At 70.4% G+C, this 23,701-nt stretch overlaps 1 protein-coding gene across 19 annotated transcripts in view; it reads right to left on the bottom strand.

Annotated features, from left to right (window-relative positions):
• Positions 1 to 23,162, bottom strand: part of KCNH2 (potassium voltage-gated channel subfamily H member 2) — a 28,507-nt gene extending 5,345 nt beyond the window's left edge. For all 19 annotated transcript variants that reach the window (XR_013182170.1, XR_013182171.1, XR_013182145.1 and 16 more), the window contains exons 1-9: positions 22,299 to 23,162; positions 20,853 to 21,083; positions 17,351 to 17,515; positions 16,488 to 16,961; positions 15,697 to 15,911; positions 6,862 to 7,287; positions 5,444 to 5,822; positions 1,979 to 2,178; positions 332 to 584 (exon numbers count right to left, since the gene is read on the bottom strand). Coding sequence is in view for 1 of the 19 variants with exons in the window: in XM_077177398.1 (XP_077033513.1) it covers positions 332 to 584; positions 1,979 to 2,178; positions 5,444 to 5,822; positions 6,862 to 7,287; positions 15,697 to 15,911; positions 16,488 to 16,961; positions 17,351 to 17,515; positions 20,853 to 21,083; positions 22,299 to 22,374 (2,419 nt within the window). In the remaining 18 variants the exon portion in view is untranslated. The remainder of the gene's footprint in view (positions 1 to 331; positions 585 to 1,978; positions 2,179 to 5,443; positions 5,823 to 6,861; positions 7,288 to 15,696; positions 15,912 to 16,487; positions 16,962 to 17,350; positions 17,516 to 20,852; positions 21,084 to 22,298) is intronic.
• Positions 23,163 to 23,701: the final 539 nt, after the last annotated feature.

Below are 23,701 nucleotides of genomic sequence, written 5' to 3'. Positions count from 1 at the left end.
CAGTCTGGGCTTTGGGGGTCCCCAGGAGATGGGGGGGTCAGTCTGGGCTTTGGGGGTCCCCAGGAGATGGGGGGGTCAGTCTGGGCTTTGGGGGGCCCCAGAAGATGGGGGGGTCAGTCTGGGCTTTTCCCGGCACCGGGGTGTCCCGGGATGGGGGGTCCCTCGGCAGGCAGGTCTGGTGTCACCCGAGGAGCACCGGGGGTCTCCAGGAGATGGGGTGTCACCTCTAGGAGATGGGGGTGTCACCCTGGGGACACCCAGGAGCCCCAAAGGCAGCGGCTGCTGCCCCACCGGGCACTGCGGGACCCCAGGGTCCCTTCGGGGGGCTCACCCAGGATGGCGACCACGACGTCGCCGCGCAGGATCTCGATGGAGCCGCGGGAGATGAAGTAGAGCGCGGTGAGCACGTCCCCGGCGTGCACCAAGGTGTCCCCGGGGGGCGCGTGGGTGGTCTTGAACTTCATGGCCAGCGCCCGCAGGCAGCCCTTGGTGGCGCCGCGGAACGGGGCACAGTTCTGCAGCAGGCTGCGGTTCAGGTGCAGGCAGATGTCGGCCTGCAGGCACTCGGGGAACCCCTTCAGCACCTGGGGAGAGCCGGGGGCTCACGGGGGGCACAGAGGCCGGGGGGTCCCCGGGGTCAGGGGCAGGGCAGGTTTTAGGGGTCCTGGAGGGTCCCGCTGTGGTCACACTGATGCTGCCGGTGCTGGAAAGGCTCCCTGAGGAGGGGGGCTGACGGCCAGGGGGGAATTTGGGGGTCCCACGGGGGTTTTGGGGTATTTTTGGGGGTCTCACCGTGTTCATGTCAGTGCTGTTGGTGCAGGACCAGGTGGAAATGCTCCCTGAGGAGGGGAGGGGGGTAGGGGTCTCAGGGGGGTTTGGGGTGTTTTAGGGTGTTTCTGGGGTTTCTCGGGGTCTCACCACGTTCATGTCAATGCTGTTGGTGAAGGACCAGGCATGCTGGAAGAGGGGCTGAGGGCTGGGGGGGGTTTGGGGCTCCCGTGGGGTTTTGGGGTGTTTTGGGGTGTTTTGGGGTGTTTTTGGGGTCTCACTGCATTCATGTCAATGCTGTTGGTGTAGGACCATGTGTGCTGGAAGCACTCCCTGAGGAGGGGAGCTGAGGGCCATGGGGGTTTGGGGGTCTCAGGGGGTTTGGAGTGTTTTTGGGGTGTTTCTGTGGTTTCTCAGGGTGTCACCACGTTCATGTCGATGCCGTTGGTGTAGGACCAGGTGTGCTGGAAGAGGGGCTGAGGGCTGGGGAGGTTTAGGGCTCCCGTGGGGTTTTGGGGTGTTTTTGGGGTGTTTTTGGTGTCTCCCCATGTTCATGTCGATGCTGTTGGTGTAGGACCAGGTGTGCTGGAAGAGGGGCTGAGGGACCGGGGAGTTTGGGATGTTTCTGGGGTTTTTTGGGGTGTTTGTGGGGTCTCACCGTGTTCATGTCAATGCCGTTGGTGTAGGACCAGGTGTGTTGGAAGCGCTCCCTGAGGAGGGGGGCTGAGGTCCAGGGGGGTTTTGGGGTCTCAGGGGGTTTGGAGTGTTTTGGGGTGTTTTTGGGGTCTCACTGCATTCATGTCGATGCCGTTGGTGTAGGACCAGGCGTGCTGGAAGCACTCCCTGAGGAGGGGAGCTGAGGGCCATGGGGGTTTGGGGGTCTCAGGGGGTTTGGAGTGTTTTTGGGGTGTTTCTGGGGTTTCTCAGGGTCTCGCCACATTCATGTCGATGCCATCGGTGTAGGGCCAGGTGTGCTGGAAGAGGGGCTGAGGGACGGGGCGGGTTGGGATGTTTCTGGGGTTTTTTGGGGTGTTTTTGGGGTCTCACTGCGTTCATGTTGACGCCATTGGTGTAGGACCAGGCGTGCTGGAAGAGGGGCTGAGGGCTGGGGCGGTTTAGGGCTCCCACGGGGTTTGGGGTGTTTCTGGGGTGTTTCTGGGGTGTTTCTGGGGTGTTTCTGGGGCGTTTCTGGGGTTTCTCAGGGCCTCACCGCGTTCATGTCGATGCCGTTGGTGTAGGACCAGGCGTGCTGGAAGTACTCCTCGAGGCGCTGGCGCAGCGGGTTGGGGATCTGGTGGAAGCGGATGAACTCGCGCACGCGCAGCATCTGCGTGTGGTAGCGCGCCGTGCCCGAGTACAGCCGCTGGATGATGGCCGACACGTTCCCGAAGATGCTGGCGTACATCAGCGCTGGGGGGGCAGCGTCAGGATGGCACCCCGAGCCCCCCAGACCCCCACTGCCACCCCCCGGCCTGGGGGACAGGGTCCCCGTGTCCCCGTGTCCCCAGGCACGAGCGCCCGGTGGTGGCCGAGGCGCTCCCGAGGACGCTGCCCTGCACTGGTGCTGGGGGGCTGTGTCGGGGGGCTCTGCACCCCCAAAACCCCCAACCGCCCCCCCCCAAACCCTCACTGCTGCCAGGGCTGTAGTGTGGGGTACCCATCACTGTGGAGGGTGCCCATTGTCACTGGGGGTCCCCACTGTCACAGGGGGGATCCATCATCACAGAGTGCCCTTTGTCACGGGGGTCCCATCAGCACTGGAGCTCCCATCATCACGGGAGTGTCCCCACCACCACAGAGTGCCCCTTGTCACGGGGGTCCCATCATCACGGGAGTGTCCCCACCACCACAGAGAGCCCCTTGTCACAGCAGTCCCCATCACCACATGGGTTCCCACTGTCGCCAGACCCCATAATTGTGAGGGTCCCCATGGCCATGGAGGGGCATCATTGTCACACTGGTGCCAAGAGTCATCCAGGGAATTCTCAGATGCCTGAGCCCACCTGTCCCCCAGCACTGCCAAGGCCACCCCTGACCATGTCCCCAAGTGCCACATCCACACAGATTTAAATCCCTCCAGTGATGGGGACGCCACCATGACCTGGGCAGCTGTGCCAGGGCTGGACAGACTTTCCCAGGAAAGAATTGTTCCCAATTTCCACCCTGAGCCTGCCCTGGCCCAGCCTGAGGCCGTTCCCTCTGCTCCTGTCCCTGTGCCCTGGAGCAGAGCCCGACCCCCCCGGCTGTGCCCTCCTGGCAGGAGCTGTGCAGAGCCACAAGGGCCCCTGAGCCTCCTTTGCTCCAGGCTCAGCCCCTGCCCAGCTCCCTCAGGGATTCTGCAGCCCCTGCCCAGCTCCCTCAGGGATTCTCCAGCCCCTTCCCAGCTCCCTCAGGGATTCTCCAGCCCCTGCCCGGCTCCCTCAGGGATTCTGCAGCCCCTGCCCAGCTCCCTCAGGGATTCTGCAGCCCCTGCCCAGCTCCCTCAGGGATTCTCCAGCCCTTTCCCAGCTCCCTCAGGGATTCTGCAGCCCCTGCCCAGCTCCCTCAGGGATTCTGCAGCCCCTTCCCAGCTCCCTCAGGGATTCTGCAGCCCCTGCCCAGCTCCCTCAGGGATTCTCCAGCCCCTGCCCAGCTCCATTCCCTGGACTCACTCCAGCCCCTCCAGGGCTCTCCTGCTGGAGGGGCCCAGAGCTGCCCCCAGGGTTCCAGGGGGTGCCTCAGCAGGGCCAGCACAGGGGACAATCCCTGCCCTGGGCTCGTGTCCAGCTGCTGTCACCAGCCCCTGTGCCCAGCCTGGAGGTTCCATGGGGCTGGTGTGACCCACAGGTGTCCCCAGCCCGTGGATCTCTGCACAGCCTCCTGTCCCCCAGCAGAGCCACCTCCCACCCAGCCGCGTCACCTGAGGAGAGGCCACGAGGGGCTCTGGTCCCCAGAGCATCAGTGAAGGTGCCAAACAGGGCTGGCCCCAAAACTGAGCCTGGGGGTGCTCCTACACCCCCCATGTGTGTGGGTACAGATACAGGTGTTACACACAGGTGTGGGGATACACACACAGCTCTGCACACTCACAGGGGCCCTCACACCCCATGGCCCTCACACCCCATCACCCGATGCAGATGGAGATCTCCTGGAACTGGTGTTGGGGGACGGGTCCAAGGCCCCCAGAGCTCTCACACACACCTGGCTGCACACACAGGTGCTGACACACACACCCAGGTGTGCAGCACACACTCACAGTGCAAAGGTGCTCACACACACCCAGGTGTGCAGCACACACTCACACAGCTCTCACAGCCCAGGGCACTCACACACACCCGGGTGTGCAGCACACACTCACAGAGCTCACACACTCACACACACACACACACACACTCACACACAGGTGCTCACATACACCCAGGTGTGCAGCATACACTCACACAGCTCTCTCTCACACACACACACACACAAGGTGTGCAGCACACACACAGCTCTCTCTCTCTCACACACACACTCACACAGCTCTCTCTCACACACACTCACACACAGGTGCTCACACACACACAGGTGTGCAGCACACACTCACACAGCTCTCTCTCTCACACACACACTCACACAGCTCTCTCTCACACACACACTCTCACACAGCTCTCTCTCTCACACACACACACTCACACAGCTCTCTCTCACACACACTCACACACAGGTGCTCACACACACACAGGTGTGCAGCACACACTCACACAGCTCTCTCTCACACACACACACACTCACACAGCTCTCTCTCTCTCACACACACACACACACACACTCACACACACACACACTCACACAGCTCTCTCTCACACACACTCACACACACACACACTCACACAGCTCTCTCTCTCTCTCACACACACACACAGGTGCTCACACACACCCAGGTGTGCAGCACACACTCACACAGCTCTCTCTCTCACACACACACACACTCACACAGCTCTCTCTCTCACACACACACTCACACACAGGTGCCCACACACACCCAGGTGTGCAGCACACACTCACACAGCTCTCACACACACACACACACACTCACACAGCTCTCTCTCTCACACACACACACACACTCACACACAGGTGCTCACACACACACAGGTGTGCAGCACACACTCACACAGCTCTCTCTCACACACACACACACACACACTCACACAGCTCTCTCTCTCACACACACACACACACACAGGTGCCCACACACACCCAGGTGTGCAGCACACACTCACACAGCTCTCTCTCTCACACACACACACTCACACAGCTCTCTCTCTCACACACACACACACTCACACACACACACACTCACACAGCTCTCTCTCTCACACACACACACACACACAGCTCTCACACACACACACACACTCACACAGCTCTCTCACACACACACACACACTCACACAGCTCTCTCTCTCTCACACACACACTCACACAGCTCTCACACACACACACACACACACACACTCACACAGCTCTCTCTCTCACACACACACACACACACAGTCGCTCACACACACCCAGGTGTGCAGCACACACTCACACAGCTCTCACACACACACACACACTCACACAGCTCTCTCTCACACACACTCACACTCACACACAGGTGCTCACGCCCCCAGGCGTGCAGGCGCCCCCACTCACACCCCGGGGCACTCACATCCGATCAGCATGACGCAGATGGAGAAGATCTTCTCGGAGTTGGTGTTGGGGGACACGTTGCCGAAGCCCACGCTGGTGAGGCTGCTGAAGGTGAAGTAGAGCGCCGTGACGTACTTGTCCTTGATGGAGGGCCCGAAGCTGCCGTTCAGGGGCTTGCCGATCTGCTGTCCCAGTGCGTGCAGCCAGCCCGTGCGCTGCCCCTCCACGTTGCCGATGGCGTACCAGATGCAGGCCAGCCAGTGCGCGATCAGGGCGAAGGTGCACATCAGCAGGAACAGCACGGCCGCCCCGTACTCCGAGTACCGGTCCAGCTTCCGCGCCACCCGCACCAGCCGCAGCAGCCGCGCCGTCTTCAGCAGCCCGATCAGCGTCGTGGTCTGGGGAGCGGCAGGGAAAGGGTTACAGGGGGTGGGGATACCCTGGGGACACGCAGAGGGCTGACGGTCCATCCTCTCTCCCCACATCAGCAGCCCGATCAATATCGTGGTCTGGGAGCGGCAGGGAAAGGGTTACAGGGCTGGGGATACGCGGGGCACCCACAGAAGGGAGAGAGGGGCTGGGGGGGTTTCACCCCCTCTCCCCCATCAGCAGCCCCACCCGTGTCATTGTCTAGGGGACAGGAAAAAGTGGGGCGTCGACAGTGAAGAGACACCCTCAGGACCCCAAAAGGGTGGAGGGCCCCTGCCCCACACCAGGCACCTCCATTCTGGGGTCTCCCCCTGCCCCAGGTGCCCCCCAGGCTGAAGGTGTCTGGGGAGGGAGGAAAGGGGGGTCGCCAGAGCCAGAGAGCCCCCACAGACCCCTGGTAGGGCAGAGGGGGCCATGAGCCCCTGTCCCCCTCCCCATACCAGCCCCAGTGTCCCTGCTGTCCCACCCAGAGCAAAGGGGGCCTGGGCAGGGGGTTCAGGGGGCTCTGGGCAGGGGGTTCAGGGGGATCTGGGCAGGAGGTTCAGGGGGGTCTGGGCAGGAGGTTTGGGGGGATCTGGGCAGGGGGTTTGGGGGGGTCTGGGCAGGGGGTTCAGTGGGGTCTGGGCAGGGGGTTCAGTGGGGTCTGGGCAGGGGGTTCAGGGGGTCTGGGCAGGAGGTTCAGGGGGGTCTGGGCAGGGGGTTCAGGGGGATCTGGGCAGGGGGTTCAGGGGGATCTGGGCAGGGGGTTTGGGGGGTCTAGGCAGGGGGTTCAGGGGGTTCACCAGGGGCACTGTGGTGTCCTGGGCCTGGGACCTGCCTGGTGGGGGACCCCCAGGCACTCCCTACGGGCAGACCCAGCACCCAGGAACAGCCCCCACCACCCCAACATCCACGCCAGCACTGGGGGCATGGGTGGGACCCCCAGACACAGCCCAGACCCCCAGAGCAGCACTGCCCGGCCAGCGGGGCTGGCAGCCCGTGTCCCCGTGTCCCCGTGTCCCCTGTCACCTCCTCGGAGCCAGAGCCGAAGATGAGCAGGTCGAAGGGGATGGCGGCCACCATGTCGATGAGGAACCAGCCCTTGAAGTAGTGGATGGCGATCTTGGCGGGGTGGCTGACCACCTCCTCGTTGGAGTTGACGTAGGTGGTGCGGAAGTTGATGAGGATGTCGATGATGAACATGATGTCCACGATCAGGTCCACCACGTTGAGCGGGCTGCAGGAGTAGCCGCAGTGGTGCCGCTGCGCCTCCTCCGAGTCGCTGAGCAGGAAGGCGGCCGAGTAGGGCGTGAAGATGGCCGTGTAGATGACCAGCAGCAGGATCAGCCAGTCCCACACGGCCTTGAAGGGGCTGTAGTGCAGGATGGTCCAGCGGTGGATGCGCGGCGCCTGCAGCTTGTACTCGGGGAGCACATCAGCACCCAGGGACAGCACCTGGCACGGGGGGACACGGGGCTCAGCCTGCACCCCAACACCCCACAGTGCTCTGCCCCTGCCACCCCAACCCCGACCAGTGCCCGGGCCAGGGGATGGTGGCCTTGGCCAGGCTGGGTCAGGGCTGGGCCTTGGCCAGGGTGGGTCAGGGCTGGACCCAGGGGTTCTGGGGGGCCTTTACCACCTCAGCAGTGCTGTGACACTCTGGGGTGAGGTGTGACCCCAACAAGGGCATGTGGGGGGCTGCAGGGGGGCAGTGCTGCTGCAGGGCTCACACCCCCAGCCTGGGGACAGGTGGGCACCTGGGTCAGGATCCTCCTGCCCAGACCCCCCTGACCCTCCTGCCCAGATCACCTTTGCACTGGGTGCTCATCACTGGACCTGGTGGTCTTAAAGGTCCTTCCCAAAACCAACGTTCTGTGACTCTGGGGGGGCAGAGGGAGCCCAGCACAGGCAATGAGCGGTGCAGGGACACCACCACGTGTGACCAGGGGTGCCAGGGGGGGACAGGGGGGACCATGGCCCTGCACAGCACAGAGCTACCCCACAACCCCCTCGTGCCCCACAAATAGCACCAGGGCAGCTCCCACCCCACGGTGCTGCCCTGTGCCCCAGCTCTGTGCCCCCACCCCCATCGGGGGGCACAGCCTCCCCCTGGCATTTCCACCGGGAGGGCACAGACCCCTGTGCACAGCACCTGCACGTCCTGGGGCACAGCCCCAGGGTCCTTGTGGGGTCCCTGTCACCCTGGGGGTGCTCCATAGGGTCCATCACCCCGCACAGCCCCACGGCAAGGGTGAGAGGCGACAGGGGCGCCCCATGCCCCCCGCCCTGTGCCCCCCAGGGGTCACAGCCTCCCTTCTGCCCTGTGGGGGTCACAGTGCCCCTGCCCCCCCGTGTCCCCTTGCCCCCCCGGGCCCATCGTGGGGCTCCATCTGCTGCCGCAGCACCAGGAGGGGATGGGCGCCATCCCCCCTGCTCCCCCATCGGGCCCCAGCCCGAGGGGACCCCTGGGGGGGCCGGGGTGCCCCCGTCGCGCAGAGCCAGAGCTTTATGTAAGCCCCGCACCCTCCCGAACCATGCCGAGGACACGGACGCGGCCCCCACAGCCCCCGCCAGGTCTCGGGTGGGCACAGAGCCCCCAGCCCCGCGGCACCCCCGCCCCACCGGCCGGGTCAGGGGGCGCAGGAAGGGCCGGCACCGGTACCTGCTCCTGCTGTCCTCCGTGCCCGCTGCCATCGCGGCCGAGCCCCAGGCAGGCGCTGCAGAGCGGGACCCCGGGCATGGGGCAGGGCCCGGGGGGCGGCCCGGCCCGGGGGGGCGCGGGGGAGGCGCCCGGGAACTCCTGCAGCAGCTGCAGGAGCGCGGGCAGCATCCTCGGGATGGGGGCAGCGGGGTCAGCCCCCGCCGGCCCGGGGCGGCCAGGGACCCCCCCGGCCCGGCCCCGCGCCCATCGCGTGCCCCGGGACCCCCGGGGGGAGCGGGGACCCCCGGCGGCGATGGGGACCCCCGGTGGGAGCGGGGACCCCCGGCGCGGTGCGCCAGCCGCGCTCCGCCCGAGCCGACAGGAATTATTGGGGCGGAAATTTTTCCCAGGCTGCTCCGCTGCCGCCGCCACGGCCACGGCCAGGGCTGCCCCCCCGGCCCCCCAGCGCCCCCCGGGCCCCCCGGCTGCGGGGACAGCGCGGGGACAGCGCTGCGGGTGCCCTGGGGCGACACGGCACGGGCTGCGACATGTCACAACCCCCGAGAGCCCCCGGGCACCCCCAGGGCACCCAGGAACCCCCACCTGCCCCAGGTGTGCGGGGACAGCGCTGCCCATGGCAACGAGCGGGGCGTCAGGGGCCACACCCGTGCCAGGGACACGCAGGGGACACACCAGGACACGCCAGGGATGTCCCCCACCCGTGCGGTGCCCACAGACTGGAATGTGGGTCCCATCCCAGCCAGAACATGTCCCCCACTGCCACAGCCCCCCGGGACACAGGCCCTGTCACCTCTGTCCCCAGAGGCCACCAGCCGCGGTGGCCTCGTGGGGAACAGCCACGGGGTGCTGGGACACGCGGTGCTGGCACCGGGACACGCGGTGACACACAGTGACACAGGCAGCCCAGCCCGCCCCAGGGACACACAGCGATGGCACTGGGACACACGGCGGTGCTGCCGCGACACGCGGTGACAGCGCCGGGACACGCGGTGACACGCGATGACAGCACTGGGACACACGGCAGCTCCTGCGTCACAGCCGCCACCCCCACGCGGGGGATTCCCGCTGCCACCCGTGTCCCCACGCACCGAGTGACAGAGGGACGAGGCCACCCCTGCCCCGCGTGCGGGGGTCCCCGCTGCCACCCCCTCCTGGGGGGCTGCACCCCAACACCCCCCGAGCCCCAGGCGCGCCCCCCGGGGATGGCACGGGGCCCTGGGGACACGGGGGGTGACAGGTACCGGGACACGGGGGTGTTACAGGTACGGGGACACGGGGGTGACAGGTACGGGGACACGGGGGGTGTGACAGGCACCGGGACACGGGGGGTGGCAGGCACCGGGACATGGGGGGTGACAGGTACGGGGACACGGAGGGTGTGACAGGCACCGGGACACGGGGGGTGACAGGTACGGGGACACGGGGGGTGTGACAGGCACCGGGACATGGGGGGTGACAGGTACGGTGCACGGAGCCCCCCCCGGTGCCAGCGGGGAGCCCGGGGGTGTCCCCTGGGGGGGACCCCAGCCCCGAGCCCCCCGGGCTGTGCCGGCTCGGGGGGAGGGGCGGGCAGGGGGGGACAGCGGGGGAGGGGCGGGGGGCGTTTCCAGCCACCAGCCGCTCCCGCCGCTAAATTTATCGCAGCTGCCGCGGCAAAGTGGGACAGAGCCCGGCCTGCGGCGTGGGGGGCGGGGGCCGCGGAAGGCCCCGGGGGCGGGGGGGTCCCGCCGTCTACAGGGACAGACCCCTGCCCCCCCGAGCCGCTGGGGGTGGCCCGCAGCCCACCTGAGCTCGCCCTCAGCTCGGGACCCCGAACCTGGACCCCCGCTCAGGCACAGCCCCCAGAATACACCCAGCGCAGCCCCTGCCCCTTCCCGGGGGCCCCAGCGAGGCCGAGGGACTGTCCTGGCACCCCCTCCCCGTGCCAGCCCCCCGCATGCACGGGGGACACGCAGAGTCCCCCTGGCCCCAGCCGTGGGGTCTCCAGCCCCCCAAATGGGGTGGCAGCCCCCAGCCCAGCGTGTCCCCCCTCCACGGGGACAGTCCCCAGCCCAGCGTGTCCCCCCTCCACGGGGACAGCCCCCAGCCCAGCGTGTCCCCGAGCCCTGGGGACAGTCCCCACCCTAGCAGGGCTCGGGGGTGCCATGAGGAGGGCTTGGGGACACCCCAAGCACGGGTGGGACCCCCCAGCCCTGGCGCGTATGTCGGGACAGAGCCGATATGCGGCGACATCCGGAGCGCCCCGGGCCCGGTGCCACCCCCCCGCCCCGACACCCGTCAGTCACGGTGACACAGATGGCGGCGGTGCCGGTGACACGTTCGGCAACACGCGGCGACACGTCCCGCCCCGGTGACGCGTCCCCGACACCTGCGGTGACACCGCCACCCCCCGCCCCCCCGGGACACCCGGTGCCGCACCTGCCGCGACCCAGACACCTGCGCCCACGGGCACCCCAAATACCGGCCGGGACAGGGACAGGGGCAGGGACAGGGACAGGGGCAGGCTGCACCCCCCGAGAGCCCCCCGAGACCCTGGCTGGGACCCCTGCACCCCGAGAGCCCCCCGAGACCCTGACCGACCCCCCTGCGCCCCCCGACACCCGGGCTGACCCCCCTGCACCCGGCCGTGCCCCTCAATGCCCCCTGGGGCACCGACCCCCCCCCCTCTGTCGCTGCCCCGTCCCTGCTCCCCCCCAGCCCAGCAGGGACCCCCAGCACCCGGCAGGGACCCCACCCCTGCTCTGGCAGGGACCTGAGAGTCCCAGAGCCCCAAACCCTGCCCAGCAGGGACCCCACAGCCACAGAGCCCCAAATCCTGCTCTAGGGAGTGCCCCACAGCCACAGAGCCCCAAATCCTGCTCCAGCAGTGACCCCACAGCCACAGAGCCCCAAATCCTGCCCCAGCAGGTACCAGCACCCACAGGCGCCCAACACCAGCCCTGGCATGTACCCCACCCCTCCCTGGGCAGCCGACACCTCCCTGGGTACCCCACACGGGCCCTAACCAGGCCCGGGCATCCACCCCATGCCCCACCAGGGTCCGAGACCCCCAGCCGTCCCCAGCCTGAACACTGACACCCGCCCTGTCACTGCCCCTGAAGCGCTGGGGGCCCGGGGACACCCCCAGCCCGAGGGACACTGACCCCCATGTCCCCACCCGGCAGCTGTCACCCGGCCACCCCCGGGCACAGCGGGGCACTGCCAGCTATTGCCAGGTGACACCAGAGCAGCGTGGGGACGCCCCGACACGGACATCCCGTGCTGGGGACCCCCCCGCTGTCCCCTCCCCGCGCTGCTGTCCCCGGTGCCATGGGGTACTCACGGCGCTGAGCTGCGGCGTCGCAGCCCCCTCGGGACCCCCCGACATGGGCACGGGGCACACGGGGCCGCCCGGGCGGGCAGCGACACTGGCACCCGCTGCCTCTGGCGCCCGTGGCACGGTGGGGGACAGGCCCCGTGACAGGGTGACGTCCCTGGGGGACGGGGTGACGTCCCTGGGGGACGGGGTGACGTCCCTGGGGGCGGTGCGCCCGCCCCAGCCCCGACCCCTGCCCAGTGACGCTGTCACTGACCCACACCCACCCCAAAGCCACGGCCACGGCAAGGGAACGGCTGCAAGGAGCCGGGACACTCTGGGGACCGCCGGGGACACTCTGGGGACCGCCGGGGACACTTTGGGGACCGCCGGGGACACAGCAGAGGCCGTGCCAGGCACGAGCCGTTACCCCCGGCACACCACAGGCACCGCGGCACAGCGGGACACGGCGCCGGGCCCGGCCGTGGCACCAGGTGGGCACTGCGGACCCATGAGGGGGTTATGCCCCCAACCCCCGGGGCACTGGGGACCCCAGATCCCCCTGGACCCCCAGAGCCACCCTCCACAACAGCCAGTGCCCGGTACCCCCGGCACCCCCGGTACCCCACGGCCCCTAAGGGCGGGATGAGCCACAGGAGCCACTTCCCCAGCGGGGACACCCCAGACCCCCTCGGGACCCCCAGCCCCCCGCAGCCCCTCAGAGCCGCCTGCTGCGACCCCCGTGCCAGGCCTGCTCCGTATGCCCCAGCCCGGCGTGGGGACACCCCGCACCCACGCGTGGCAGCAGAAATCCCGGGTCCCTGTTCCCACCAGGGGGGGAGACCCCCCCCGAAATTCCCGGGACCTCCAAACCCATCCCAACGCTCCGGCCGCGATCCCCGGTGCCCGCCCCCCTGTCCCCCATCCCGGCATGGGGACACCCCGTGCCCGCGAGCCGTGGGACGACGGCGGGGCCCCGTTCCCAGCGCGGGGGGACCCCCGGAGCCGCCCGGAGCCGCCCGCAGCGCCCACCGCTGTCCCCAGCGCTCCGTGCCCTCCATCCCGCGTGGGGACAGCCCCGGCACGCACGGCGCAAGGACAATGGGACCCCGGTCCCCGGGGGGGGCGGACCCTCCCCAGAGCTCCCCGATCCCCCCGGCGACCCCCAGAGCCGTTCCCGACAGCGCCCGGTGCCCGCCCCTCCGTTCCGTTTCCCCCGTGCCGCCGGGGGACGTCCCGGGACCCCGAGCCACGTGCGCCGCTACAGACCGGGGGTCCCGCTCTCCTCCCGGCGAGGACCCCCGCGACCCCCGCGCCTCCCGCGGCCCCGGCCGGCCCGTACCTCCTGTGCCACCAGGCTGGAGACCCGCACGGCCCGGCGGACCCGCTCCCGCCGCTCCCCGTCGGGGCGCTCGGCGCGGTCCCCGCTGTCGCGCCGCGCCGGGGCCATGGCCGCGCTCCGGGGGTCCCCGCGCCCCCCCGGCCCTGCGCGCGGCAGATGGAGCGGGGCGGGACCCCCCGAGCCCTCCCCGCGCTCGCCCCCGCCGGGCCCCCCCGGCTCCAGCCCTCGCCACTCCCCGGAGGAGGGACCGGGAGCGCCCGGGAACGGCCCCGCGGGGACTCCGGGCCGAGGTGGGGCGCGGGGGCCCGCGGAACCGGCGCCTTCCCCGCCTGCTCCACCGGCACCGCGGCCCCCCAGGGTCCGGGAGGGATCCCCGAAGTGTGACTGGCACAGCGCTGTCACCGCGGGATGGGGACGGGGAGGATGACGGGGACAGTGGTGGTGGGGACACGGACGGTGACGGGGACACGCACGGTGACGGTAGCGGTGAGCTGGCCCTGGCAGCCCCGGCTGATTCACGGCTCCCGGTGTCCCCGTGTCCCTGGCTCCCGATGTCCCCGTGTCCCTGGCCACTGCCCAGCCCTGGCAGTGCCCCACGGCTGCGCCCGCCCGGCCCCCCCGGGCACCCCCAGCCTCGACGAGAGGGACCTGGGGGGCAGCGGGTCCAGGGTCGGCAGGACTCGTCCTGCACTGGGGGCCCTGGTGTCCCCAAGCCGCCCCAACAGCCAGCGATCCCCAGTGACACGTCCTGGCTGGTGGCACCGCCGGGTCCCCACACCCCCTGCATGGGGCTGGGGTCCCCCCGCCCTATCCTGCCCCACCCGGGGATCCCCTCCAGAAGGGAGCAGGAGTTCCCGGGGGTCCCATGAGCCCTGGGGGTGTCACGGCCACACCAGGCCCCGGTCACTGTCACCTAGAGCGCGGTGACCTTGACGGGCGCTTGGCTCCGGCCCCGCGGGTGAATCACGGTGCCGCTGCAGGGACACCCTGTCCCCCGGAGCCACCGACCCGAGAGGCCGAGCCGTGCCCGAGCTGGGGACAGCCCCACGGCCCCTGTGGCCGTGTCCCCTGCCTCCGTGTCCCCTGTGGCCGTGTCCCTGGCTTCCCCGAGCGCACAGACGGGGCACCCCGAGACTCCCCCGCCGTGCCGGGGGCACGGCCCGGCCCGGTGACCGCAGCCGTGCTCCCCCGTGTCCCCTCATGGCCCCGTGGCTCCGGCGGGGAAGTGAGAGCGCAGCGTCACCCCGGCGGCACAGTTAACCACGGCCGGGGCAATCAAGAGGTTCCAAGAGGAGCTGGGGGGGGGATGCAGAGTGAGGGGGGTGCCACCCCCAGAAGGGTCCCTCCAGCCCGCAGAGGGTCGCTCCGGCCCACAGAAAGGGTCCTCCGGCCCATCGAGGGCCCTGCGGCTGCTCCAGCACCGGCGGCAGGGCCTGGAGCTCCGTGTGGGAGCGGGGTCCCCACGGGGCCCCTCACGTGTGCGGGCAGGTGCGGGGCCGGGGGAGCCGAGGGGGCCGGGCAGATGCGCCGGGGCTGCTCCGTCCCCCGCCAGCTGCCGGGGACCCCGGGGACAGCCCGGGAGGCTCGGGGACACCGCGGGGCGGGACAGACAGCGGGTCCCCACCCCGCACGGCCCTCCGGGGATGCCCGGAGCCGCCGACCCCCCCGGATCATTAGCGGAGGGAAATGAGGGTGTAATTAAGCGGCGCCTCCTGCTCCCGCGGCAGATGGCGGTTACACAACGGGCCGCGGATTAGCGGCGGCCGCCAGTGCCTGGCACCCGGCAGGCACGGCACCGGGGCCGGGGGTACAGCGGCACCGGGGCCGGGGGTACAACGGCACCGGGGCCAAGGGAACAACGGCACCGGGGCCAGGGGCACGGCAGCACCGGGGCCGGGGGTACAACGGCACCGGGGCTAGGGGAACAACGGCACCGGGGCCAGGGGAACAACGGCACCGGGGCCAGGGGAACAACGGCACTGGGGCCGGGGAAACAACAGCACCGGGGGGTGTCTGTCCCCTGCATCTCACTTGGACCCCCCCAGGGCCTGTCCCGGACCTGGCTGCCCCCAGCCACAGCACCCACCTCCCCAGAACACCACGGTCACGACGCCCGGCCAGCGCCCCCAGCATCACCGAGCCACCTTGGCACCGCCTGGTCACTTTGGCACCACTCGGTCACTTCTGGCATCACCCAGACACTTTGGCAGCACTCGGCCACCTCCAGCACTGCCTGGACATCTTGTCATGGCTCGGACACTTTGTCACTGCTGGGCCATCCTGGCACGGCCTGGCCACACTGAAACCGCCCGGACGCCTCGGTACAGCCCAGCCATGTCCGCACCACGTGCCACCTCTGGCACCTCCCGGGCACCCGGCCTCACCTGGCCACCTCCAGCAGCACCTGGCCACCATGGCATTCCCCGGTAACCTTTGTCACCGCTTGGCCACCTCTGGCACCACCTCCAGCATCACCCGGTCAGCTCCCACCCACCCCGGGGCCCTCCACAGCCCCCAGGGCTCACCGCGTCACCCGTGTCACCTGTCCCCCGGTCCGGGTCTCACCTGAGTGACCTTCTCGGTGACGTTGTGGGTGCGGTCGCGCAGTTTGGTGGGGGCGATGATGGGCCGGGGGGCCGGCGGCGGGGCCAGGAGCCCCCCCGGCTGCAGGTCCATGAAGTTGAGGGTGATCTGGGGGATGCGGCCGATGGCCCGGAACCGCGCCAGGTCCGAGTCCGACGTGGAGTTGAGCAGCGCGCTGCGCACGGCGGCCACCGCGCCTGCAGGGGACACACCGGCACCGTGCTGTCACACGGCAGGGGCACCGTCACCCGGCACAGAGCCTGGATCCGCGGGGCAGCTCCCACAGCTCCCCTGGGCTCCTGCGGCAGGGGTCCCACGGCACGTGAAGGGAATGTGGAGCCCCAGGGCGGGGACAGACCCCCAGCCGTGTGCCACCAGCCCGTGTGCCACCGGCCCCCCCAGGGGCCTGCAGAGCTGCTCTCAGTTACCTTTAATGTCATTACAATAATTGTCCCTTATCTTATTACCCTTAACGAGCTCTGGGGCCAACGAGGTGACTCGGAGGTGATTCCCAGGGTGACTCCACCCTGTGGCTCAGGGGGCTGCAGGATGGGCCAGGAGCGTCTGGGGTGATTGGGGGGGTGTCCCCAGCCCCTGCTGTGGGGTGGTGGGATGGGGGTCCTCAGGGTCCCTGGCTGTGGCTGCCCCGTGTCCCCAGCCCCGGTGGCTGTGACTGTCCCCGTGTCCCCAGCCCCGGTGGCTGTCCCCGTGTCCCCCGCCCGGGTGGCTGTCCCCCGTGTCCCCGTGTCCCCACCCCTCTGGCTGTCCCGTACCGGTGCTGGAGCCGCGGTGCAGGCCGGTGCCGGCGCTGGCGCTGGCGTGGCGGCTGTGGCAGCGCTTGTCCCCGTCCCCCTTCATGGCCTCGATGTCATCGACGGACGAGGCCCGGCGGAGGCTGCGGAGGCTCTCCCGGGACCGGCGCTCCCGAGAGCGGCTCCGGGCCAGGCTGTGGTTGGCGAAGGCCAGCGCCAGGCGCTCGGCCCGCGGCGAGGACTGCGTCACCGGCGGCTCGGGGTCCCCCATCAGCGCCGCCTCGTCCTCGGGACGGTCCCCGGCTCCGGGCTCCAGCGACGAGGAGGCGTCCTCGGGGCCCGAATCGCTGGCGGCCGGGGCCGGCTCCGTGGCCAGCGGCTCCATGACCCCCGGGTCCACAACCACCACGTCCGGCGGCTCCGGGGGCTCGGGGGGCAGCGACTGGCGGCTGCCCGTGAGCGCCAGCAGCTTCAGCCGCAGGGACCGGCTGCGCCCTGAGAGGGACAGCGCTGGGTCACAGCCGGGCTGGGGACGGGGGCAGGAGCAGCTCCACACCCCCACCCGGGGCTGCCCCAGCCACAGGGATCGGCTGCGCCTCGAGAGGGACAGGGCTGGGGCCGGGGGCGGGGTCTGACCCTCTCCTCACGGTGCTGCCACTGTCCCCACGTGCCCCAAAGCAGCACCTGGGACGTGGGGCCAGCAGGACACGGGCTGATGCCAGCCTGGTGGCACTGACCCCATTGCCCCTGCAGGAACCCAGGAGGAGGGTGTGACCCGGTGTCCCTGTCCCCATACCCGGGGGTGTCCCTGTCCCCATACCTGGGGTGACCCCGTGTCCCTGTGTCCCCATACATCGGGTGACCCCGTGTCCCTGTCCCCGTACCTGCAGGGCCCCAGGGGGCCGGGGTAACCCAGTGGTTGGTGCTGGGGGTCGGGGCCTCCCCGGGCTCAGGCTCCCTCACGGCCTCGAAGTTGAGGATGAACATGATGACGGTGCCATCCTCGTTCTTCACTGGCACCACGTCCACCAGGCACGGGAAGGAGCTGCCTGCAGGGAGGGGGGACAGTGACATGGGGGGTGGCCCCCCCACCCGGGAGGGCACCCCGGCCTGGCCGCAAACATCCCGGGAGACGCTGCCCCTGTCCCAGCTGGGCACCCCCTCCTGGGGAGACCCCTGCTGCCCCCCATTCCTGCTGACCCCCCCTCCTGCCCCCCTGGGATCACCCCCACCTGCCCCCCAACGCTGGCCCCACCAGACAGCCCCAGTGCAGCCCCACCGCGGGGGAAACTGAGGCACGGAAGGGGGGGTGCCCCTTTCTCCCCCCCCAGATGCCGTGGCGAGTCTGTGCGTGGGCAGCGGCGCCGGGGGGGCTCTGGGGGTGCCGGGCAGGGTTAATCCGCTCGGAACTCGTTAACAGCTGGGGCGTTAATCCGGTGCCGCAGCTGGGGGCGGGGGGGGGGATTGGGGGTGCTCAGGGCAGCCCGGGGCAACCTCTGGGGGACGGGGGGGGCATCCTGCTGCCCCCGGCACCCCTCACCCTAAGGGGACGCAGGTGGGAGGTGCCGGGGGACACGCGGGTGACGCCAAGCACCGAGTCCCGCTGACGGTGTCCCCCCGGCTGGCACCGGGCCCGGCAGCCTGGCACGGCGGGTGCCAGCTGGCACTGTCCCCGCTCCCGTGCCCGCGGCGGGGGGATTCCCTGACGCACGCGGGGCCGCGGGCCAGCACGGGGTGGCACGGGGTGGCACCGGGCAGCCGCGGGGTCCCGGCAGAGCCAGCACTGTGAGGGGATCAGTGCCACCGAGCCGGGGCCGCTGCGGCTCCATCCGCCCCCGCGGGGCCGAGAGCTCCGGTCCAGCTGCCGGTGGGGGCTGCTCCCGGGGCACAGCGGGCACGGGGGGACCGCAGTGGCACAGGGAGGGGTACCCCGCTGCAACGGGAACTGTCCCCCTCGCCCCCCTCACCCTCAGTGCACCATCGACCCCCAGAGCTGCGCCCCAAACCCCCCCTCACCCCCACACTGCACCCCCAGCACCCACACCGCTCCCTGTGACTGCACGGGGCACCGGCACCCCCAAAGTGGGGGGACGCCCCTGGCCCCCATCCCTGCTCCCCCATCCCTGCTCCCCCCACTGCACCCACTGCCCTGGGACCCACACCCCGCTCCAGGAGCCACCTGCACCCCCAGCCCTGCACCAGGCTGGGGACACCCCTCTGACACGGGGGGGACCCGCACCCCGAGGTGTCACAGTGACAAGGCCCCGATTCAGCCCTTGGTGCCCCCGCCCCGGTGCTCCCCCGTGGCCCAGGGGCCACGCACGGGGGTCCCCAAAGGCCGCCGGGGGTGCCGGTGCCCCCTCCCTGTCCCCGGCCAGCCCGGGGTCCCTGAGGTGTCCCTGTGGGGACACAGGTGCCCCACGGGCGCCGTGACCTCCGCGCGTCCCCGGCACCGTAAACAACACGTCGCAAAGACAAATGGCTGCAGCAGCAGCAGCAGCAGCAGCGCGGAGCCGCGGCGGCTCCAGGGCTCCACCGCGGCTCCAGGCAGCAGGACACGGCACCGGGCACCGGCACAGCCCTGGGGCTCGGGGCGGGGGCTGCAGGCTGCCGGTGAGCACCACGGCACGATCCCGAGGGCACCGTGGCATGGCAGCGACACCGGGGGCACCGGGAGTCCCTGCCCACGGAGCTTGGGGGGCCCAGGGCAGTGAGAGGAGCCCCCAGCACCCTCACACCGTGGCTGGCAGCACGGGGAGGAGACCCCCGCGGTGGCATCACTGCAGCCCCCAGGGCCGGCACCCCCTGCAGCACCAGGACCCCCAGAGCCAAGGGTCCCTGCCCATCCCAAGGGACAGACGGACCCCATGGACTGCCCCTGTCCCGGTGGGGGCTCCCAGAGCACCCCCAGAGCCCCCACCACACTTACCCTTGGGCCCCACAGAAGCTCCCAAGGGCTGGCAGGGGCAGGGACCCCTCATCACCTCTGGGACCCCCCTGTCCCACCTCTCCCTGGCAGCAGATGGGGGCTGGTAAGGGGTGAGACCCCCACGCTGCTCAGGGGGTGTCGAGGTCTCTGGGGACCCAGGGAAGGCCCCAGGCAGGAGCCCCCTTTCCCCCAGCCCTGTGGCACCTGGCAGGCTGATCAGTGTCACCCTAACGAGGGCACAACACGGCTCCAGGGGGGCACCCGTGTCCCCCCTGTGCCCCAGAGCCCCGGCACCGCAGAGTCCAAGGGGCACAGGGGCGTGCCAGACACAGCCGTGCAGCAGGGTGGGGGTCCCAGGGCCGGGAGGGGACCTCTGGGCCCGGCCCACCCCACAGGGCTCTGCTGGGCGCTGTGGCCACGCCGGCAGCTGGCACCGGCTTTGTTTACTCCAGCACCGGAAGCGGGGCCGTGTGCCCAGAGCGGGGACAGCTGTGGTGACAGCCGGGACACCTGGCACTGGCACGGGGCCACGCGGAGGGGAAGCACCGGCACCACCAAGGCGGGAGCCAGCCCTGCCCGGGCTCTGCGGGGCACAGCTCCCCCCTCCCGGCACAGGGACCTCGGGATGCCGCCTGCCAGGGCGTTCCACACAACCCCGCGGGGACGGTGGCACTGTGACACCAGCTCAGCCCGCTCCAGGTGACACGGCCCCCCGCACCCCCGTTTGTGGGGATCACCGCACCCCACAACCCAAAACCCCGGACCCACGACACGTGGTGCCTCCCTGGGCCCACCTGGCGGCCACCGTGGTACCAGGAGGGGCTGAGGGCTCGCAGGAGGCGGGTGCCCGTCTGGAGCCACCAGCGCCAGGCTCGCACCCTGCTGGGAGCCACCGCGGGGCTGGAGAGCGCTGCGAGCCCCCGGGGCTGCCAGGGAGCCCGGGGTCCCACCTGTGCCAGCATCTCCTGCCACCCAGCCGTGTCCCTGTGCCCACAGCCCCTGCCACCCAGCCGTGTCCCTGTGCCACCATCTCCTGCCACCCAGCCGTGTCCCTGTGCCACCATCTCCTGCCACCCAGCCGTGTCCCTGTGCCACCAGCTCCTGCCACCCAGCCGTGTCCCTGGGCCCACAGCCCCTGCCACCCAGCCGTGTCCCTGTGCCAGCATCTCCTGCCACCCAGCCGTGTCTCTGTGCCCACAGCCCCTGCCACCCAGCCGTGTCCCTGTGCCCACAGCCCCTGCCACCCAGCCGTGTCCCTGTGCCAGCATCTCCTGCCACCCAGCCGTGTCCCTGTGCCAGCATCTCCTGCCACCCAGCCGTGTCCCTGTGCCCCTGTCCCCAGCCCAGGCCCCCGGGGGGGTCAGTGTCCCCCTTGCCGCGGTGCTCAGCGCAGCCCGCTGTCCCCGCTGTCCCCGCTGTCCCCGCTGTCCCCGCTGTCCCCCAGGGCGGGTCCGTACCATCCTTGCGGTAGAAGCAGATCTCCACCTTGCGCTCCTCGGCGCCCAGCAGCGCCTGTGCGATCTGGGCGGCGGCGCGGCGCTGCGTGCGGGGCCCGTGCAGGAAGTCGCAGGTGCTGGGCTGCTGCATCACCTCGGCCCGCGAGTACCCGCAGAGCCGGCAGAAGCCCTCGTTGCAGTAGATCACGGCGCAGTTCTCCACTCGCGCGTTCCCGATGATGAACTTGCGGCCTGGAGGGACAGGGGGGCGCGGGTCAGGCCGGAGCCCCCGCTCGGGGGGTCCCCCCTACCCACCCATGCTCCACTGCTCTGGGTTTCCCAGGGACACACGCCATGAATCATCCTGCTGGTTCCCCAGGGACCCCCTAAGCTGGTGCCATCACCACCATGGGGACCCCAGAACCGCTGGGATCCCTCCATCATAGGGACCCCATAACCGCTGGGACCCAGGGGTTCCCAGCACAGCAGGGATCCCCCAAGAGCAGGGCCCCAATGGCTACAGACACCTCACAGGGACCCCCCAACAGCTACAGACACCCCACAGGGACTCCCCAACAGCTACAGACACCCCACAGGGACTCCCCAACAGCAGGGATCCCCAACAGCTACAGACACCCCACAGGGACCCCCCAACAGCTACAGACACCCCACAGGGATCCCCAACAGCAGGGACCCCCCAACAGCTACAGACACCCCACAGGGACCCCACAACAGCTACAGACACCTCACAGGGACCCCACAACAGCAGGGACTCTGGGACCCCCTCATCACCACAGGGACTCCCACAACTGCAGAGACCCCTTAGGGACACCACTACCCCGGGGACCCTGGGACCCCAGCACCCCGCCCTGAGGGCAGCAGCTCAGCCAGGCCAGACCCCCGAGCACAGCCTGTCCCCAGCAGGTGACAGCCCCAGCATCCGCCCACATCCCTGTCCTGTCTCCAGTCCGGGGGATGCCCAGGGCCTGACCCCAAAGAGGCGCTGGGAGCCCCCCTATTTTCAGTCTCCCGGAGCCCCCACTCTGCCAGGTCGCCCTGCAGCAGCTGCTGGGCAGTGTGGGGGGGCACAGGCCAGGGGGACCCCCAGTCCCACAGCAGCCTGAGCTGGTGCTGGGGGCTCCACACCTCGGGGACTGGGGAAGGCCCAGTTCTGGCAGCCCAGAGCCGGGGGCTGCTGGAGGTCAGGGCGCGCAGGAATCCCCCACCAGCCAGGTTTGTCCCCGGCACCCCAAGCCCACCACGAGCTGGGGACTCCGGGACGCCAGGGCGAGCAGGGTCCCTCCTGCCGGGCTCGTCCCTGTCACCACAAACCCACCCGGGGCCACTGTCCCCTCGCTCCCCTCCCCGCCCGGTGCTCCCCGGTGTCTCCCGATCCCTGCCCCCGCGCGGATCCCCCTCGCGCCCCCCAGCTCCCGGCCCGGGTGCCCCCCGGCGCCCCCCACTCACTCTGCCCCTCGAACTTGCGGATGATGGTGTCCAGGAAGGTGTTCTGGGGGGCGACGTGCCCCCGCCGCACCGGCATCGTGCCGGGCCCATGGGCAGCGCCGGCGGGGCGGGGGGGCCGGGGCCGGGGGGGCCCCGCGCCGCGGGGGGTCCCGCTGCCCTTGAGCCAAGGACGGCGCCGCTCCGGGGGGGCCCCGGCACCGGGGGGGCCCTCCCGGCCCGCGGCCGGACCCCGCCCGCCCCGGCGCGGTGCTGCGGGGCCGGGGGGGTCCGGGGCGGGGAGCCGGAGGGGGGCGGCGGGGCCGAGCCCCCCCGCGCTACCCGCCCGGTGCGCGCCGCGCCATCGGCCTTATTTAGTCACGGAGCGGCCGGGGGGGACCGGGACCCGCCCCGCGCGCTCGCCGCCGCTCGGAACAGCTCGGAACGGCTCGGCTCCGCTCGGAACGGCTGGGCTGAGCTGGGCTCCGCCGGTTCGGTGCGGCGGGGTTCGGCCCGCTTCGGTTCGGTTCGGTTCGGTTCGGCAGGGTCGGCTCGGCCCGGCTCGGTTCGGCCTGAGCTCGGGTGGGCTCAGCTGGGTTCGGCGCGGTTCGGCCGGGTTCGGCTGTGCTCGGCTGCACTGGGTTCGGCCGGGCTCGGCTCGGCTCGGCTCGGCTCGGCTCGGCTCGGCTCGGCCCCGTTCAGCTGCGCTCGGGCGGGCGCGGCCTGGTTCGGGCGGGCTGAGCTCGGCTCGGCTCGGCTCGGCTCGGCTCGGGCTGGTCCCTGCGCTCGGCCCGGCCCGGCCCGGCCCCGCGGGCGCGGCGGGCGCTGCGTGTTGACAGCGGGGCCGGGGCGGGGCCAGCGCGGGCGCAGCCAATGGCCGCGGGGGGGCCCGGGACCCCCGCCCCGCCCCGCCCGGGGGCGCCCAGCGCGCCCCTTGGCCACGCCCCGCCCCGGGCACGCCCACCGGCACCGGGCCACGCCCCCTCCCCGGATCCCCGCAACGCCCCGCGACCCCCGGGGGACACTCCGGTCACAGCCCCGCTCTGCAACGGGGCCACACACCCGGACACGGGGACACCGCGACACGGGGACATGAGGACACGGGGGCATGGGAACACTGGGTCACCAGGACATTGGGACACACGGACATGGGTACATTTAGACACCAAGACACCAGAATAAAGCACAGTGGGACATCGTGACGCTGTGACATCGGGATGTGGGGACACTGGCACAGCAGGACAGTGGGACACGGGGCCATGTGGGGCAGCAGCAGAGCTTCCCGGCACAGCCCCAGCTGGGTCCTGGGGGAGCCTCCCCGTCCCAGTTCTGCCATCCCGGCCCAGCCTAACCCATTTCCCAGGCTAGTTCCAGCATCAGCCCCAGTACCAGTCCCAGACCAGCCCTTGCCCTAGGCCCGATCCCAG

Source organism: Agelaius phoeniceus, chromosome 1 (assembly GCF_051311805.1).
Source record: "Agelaius phoeniceus isolate bAgePho1 chromosome 1, bAgePho1.hap1, whole genome shotgun sequence".
NCBI lineage: Eukaryota > Metazoa > Chordata > Aves > Passeriformes > Icteridae > Agelaius > Agelaius phoeniceus.
The sequence above is the reverse complement of the archived record's forward strand: the minus strand, read 5'-3'. Positions and strand labels throughout refer to the sequence as shown.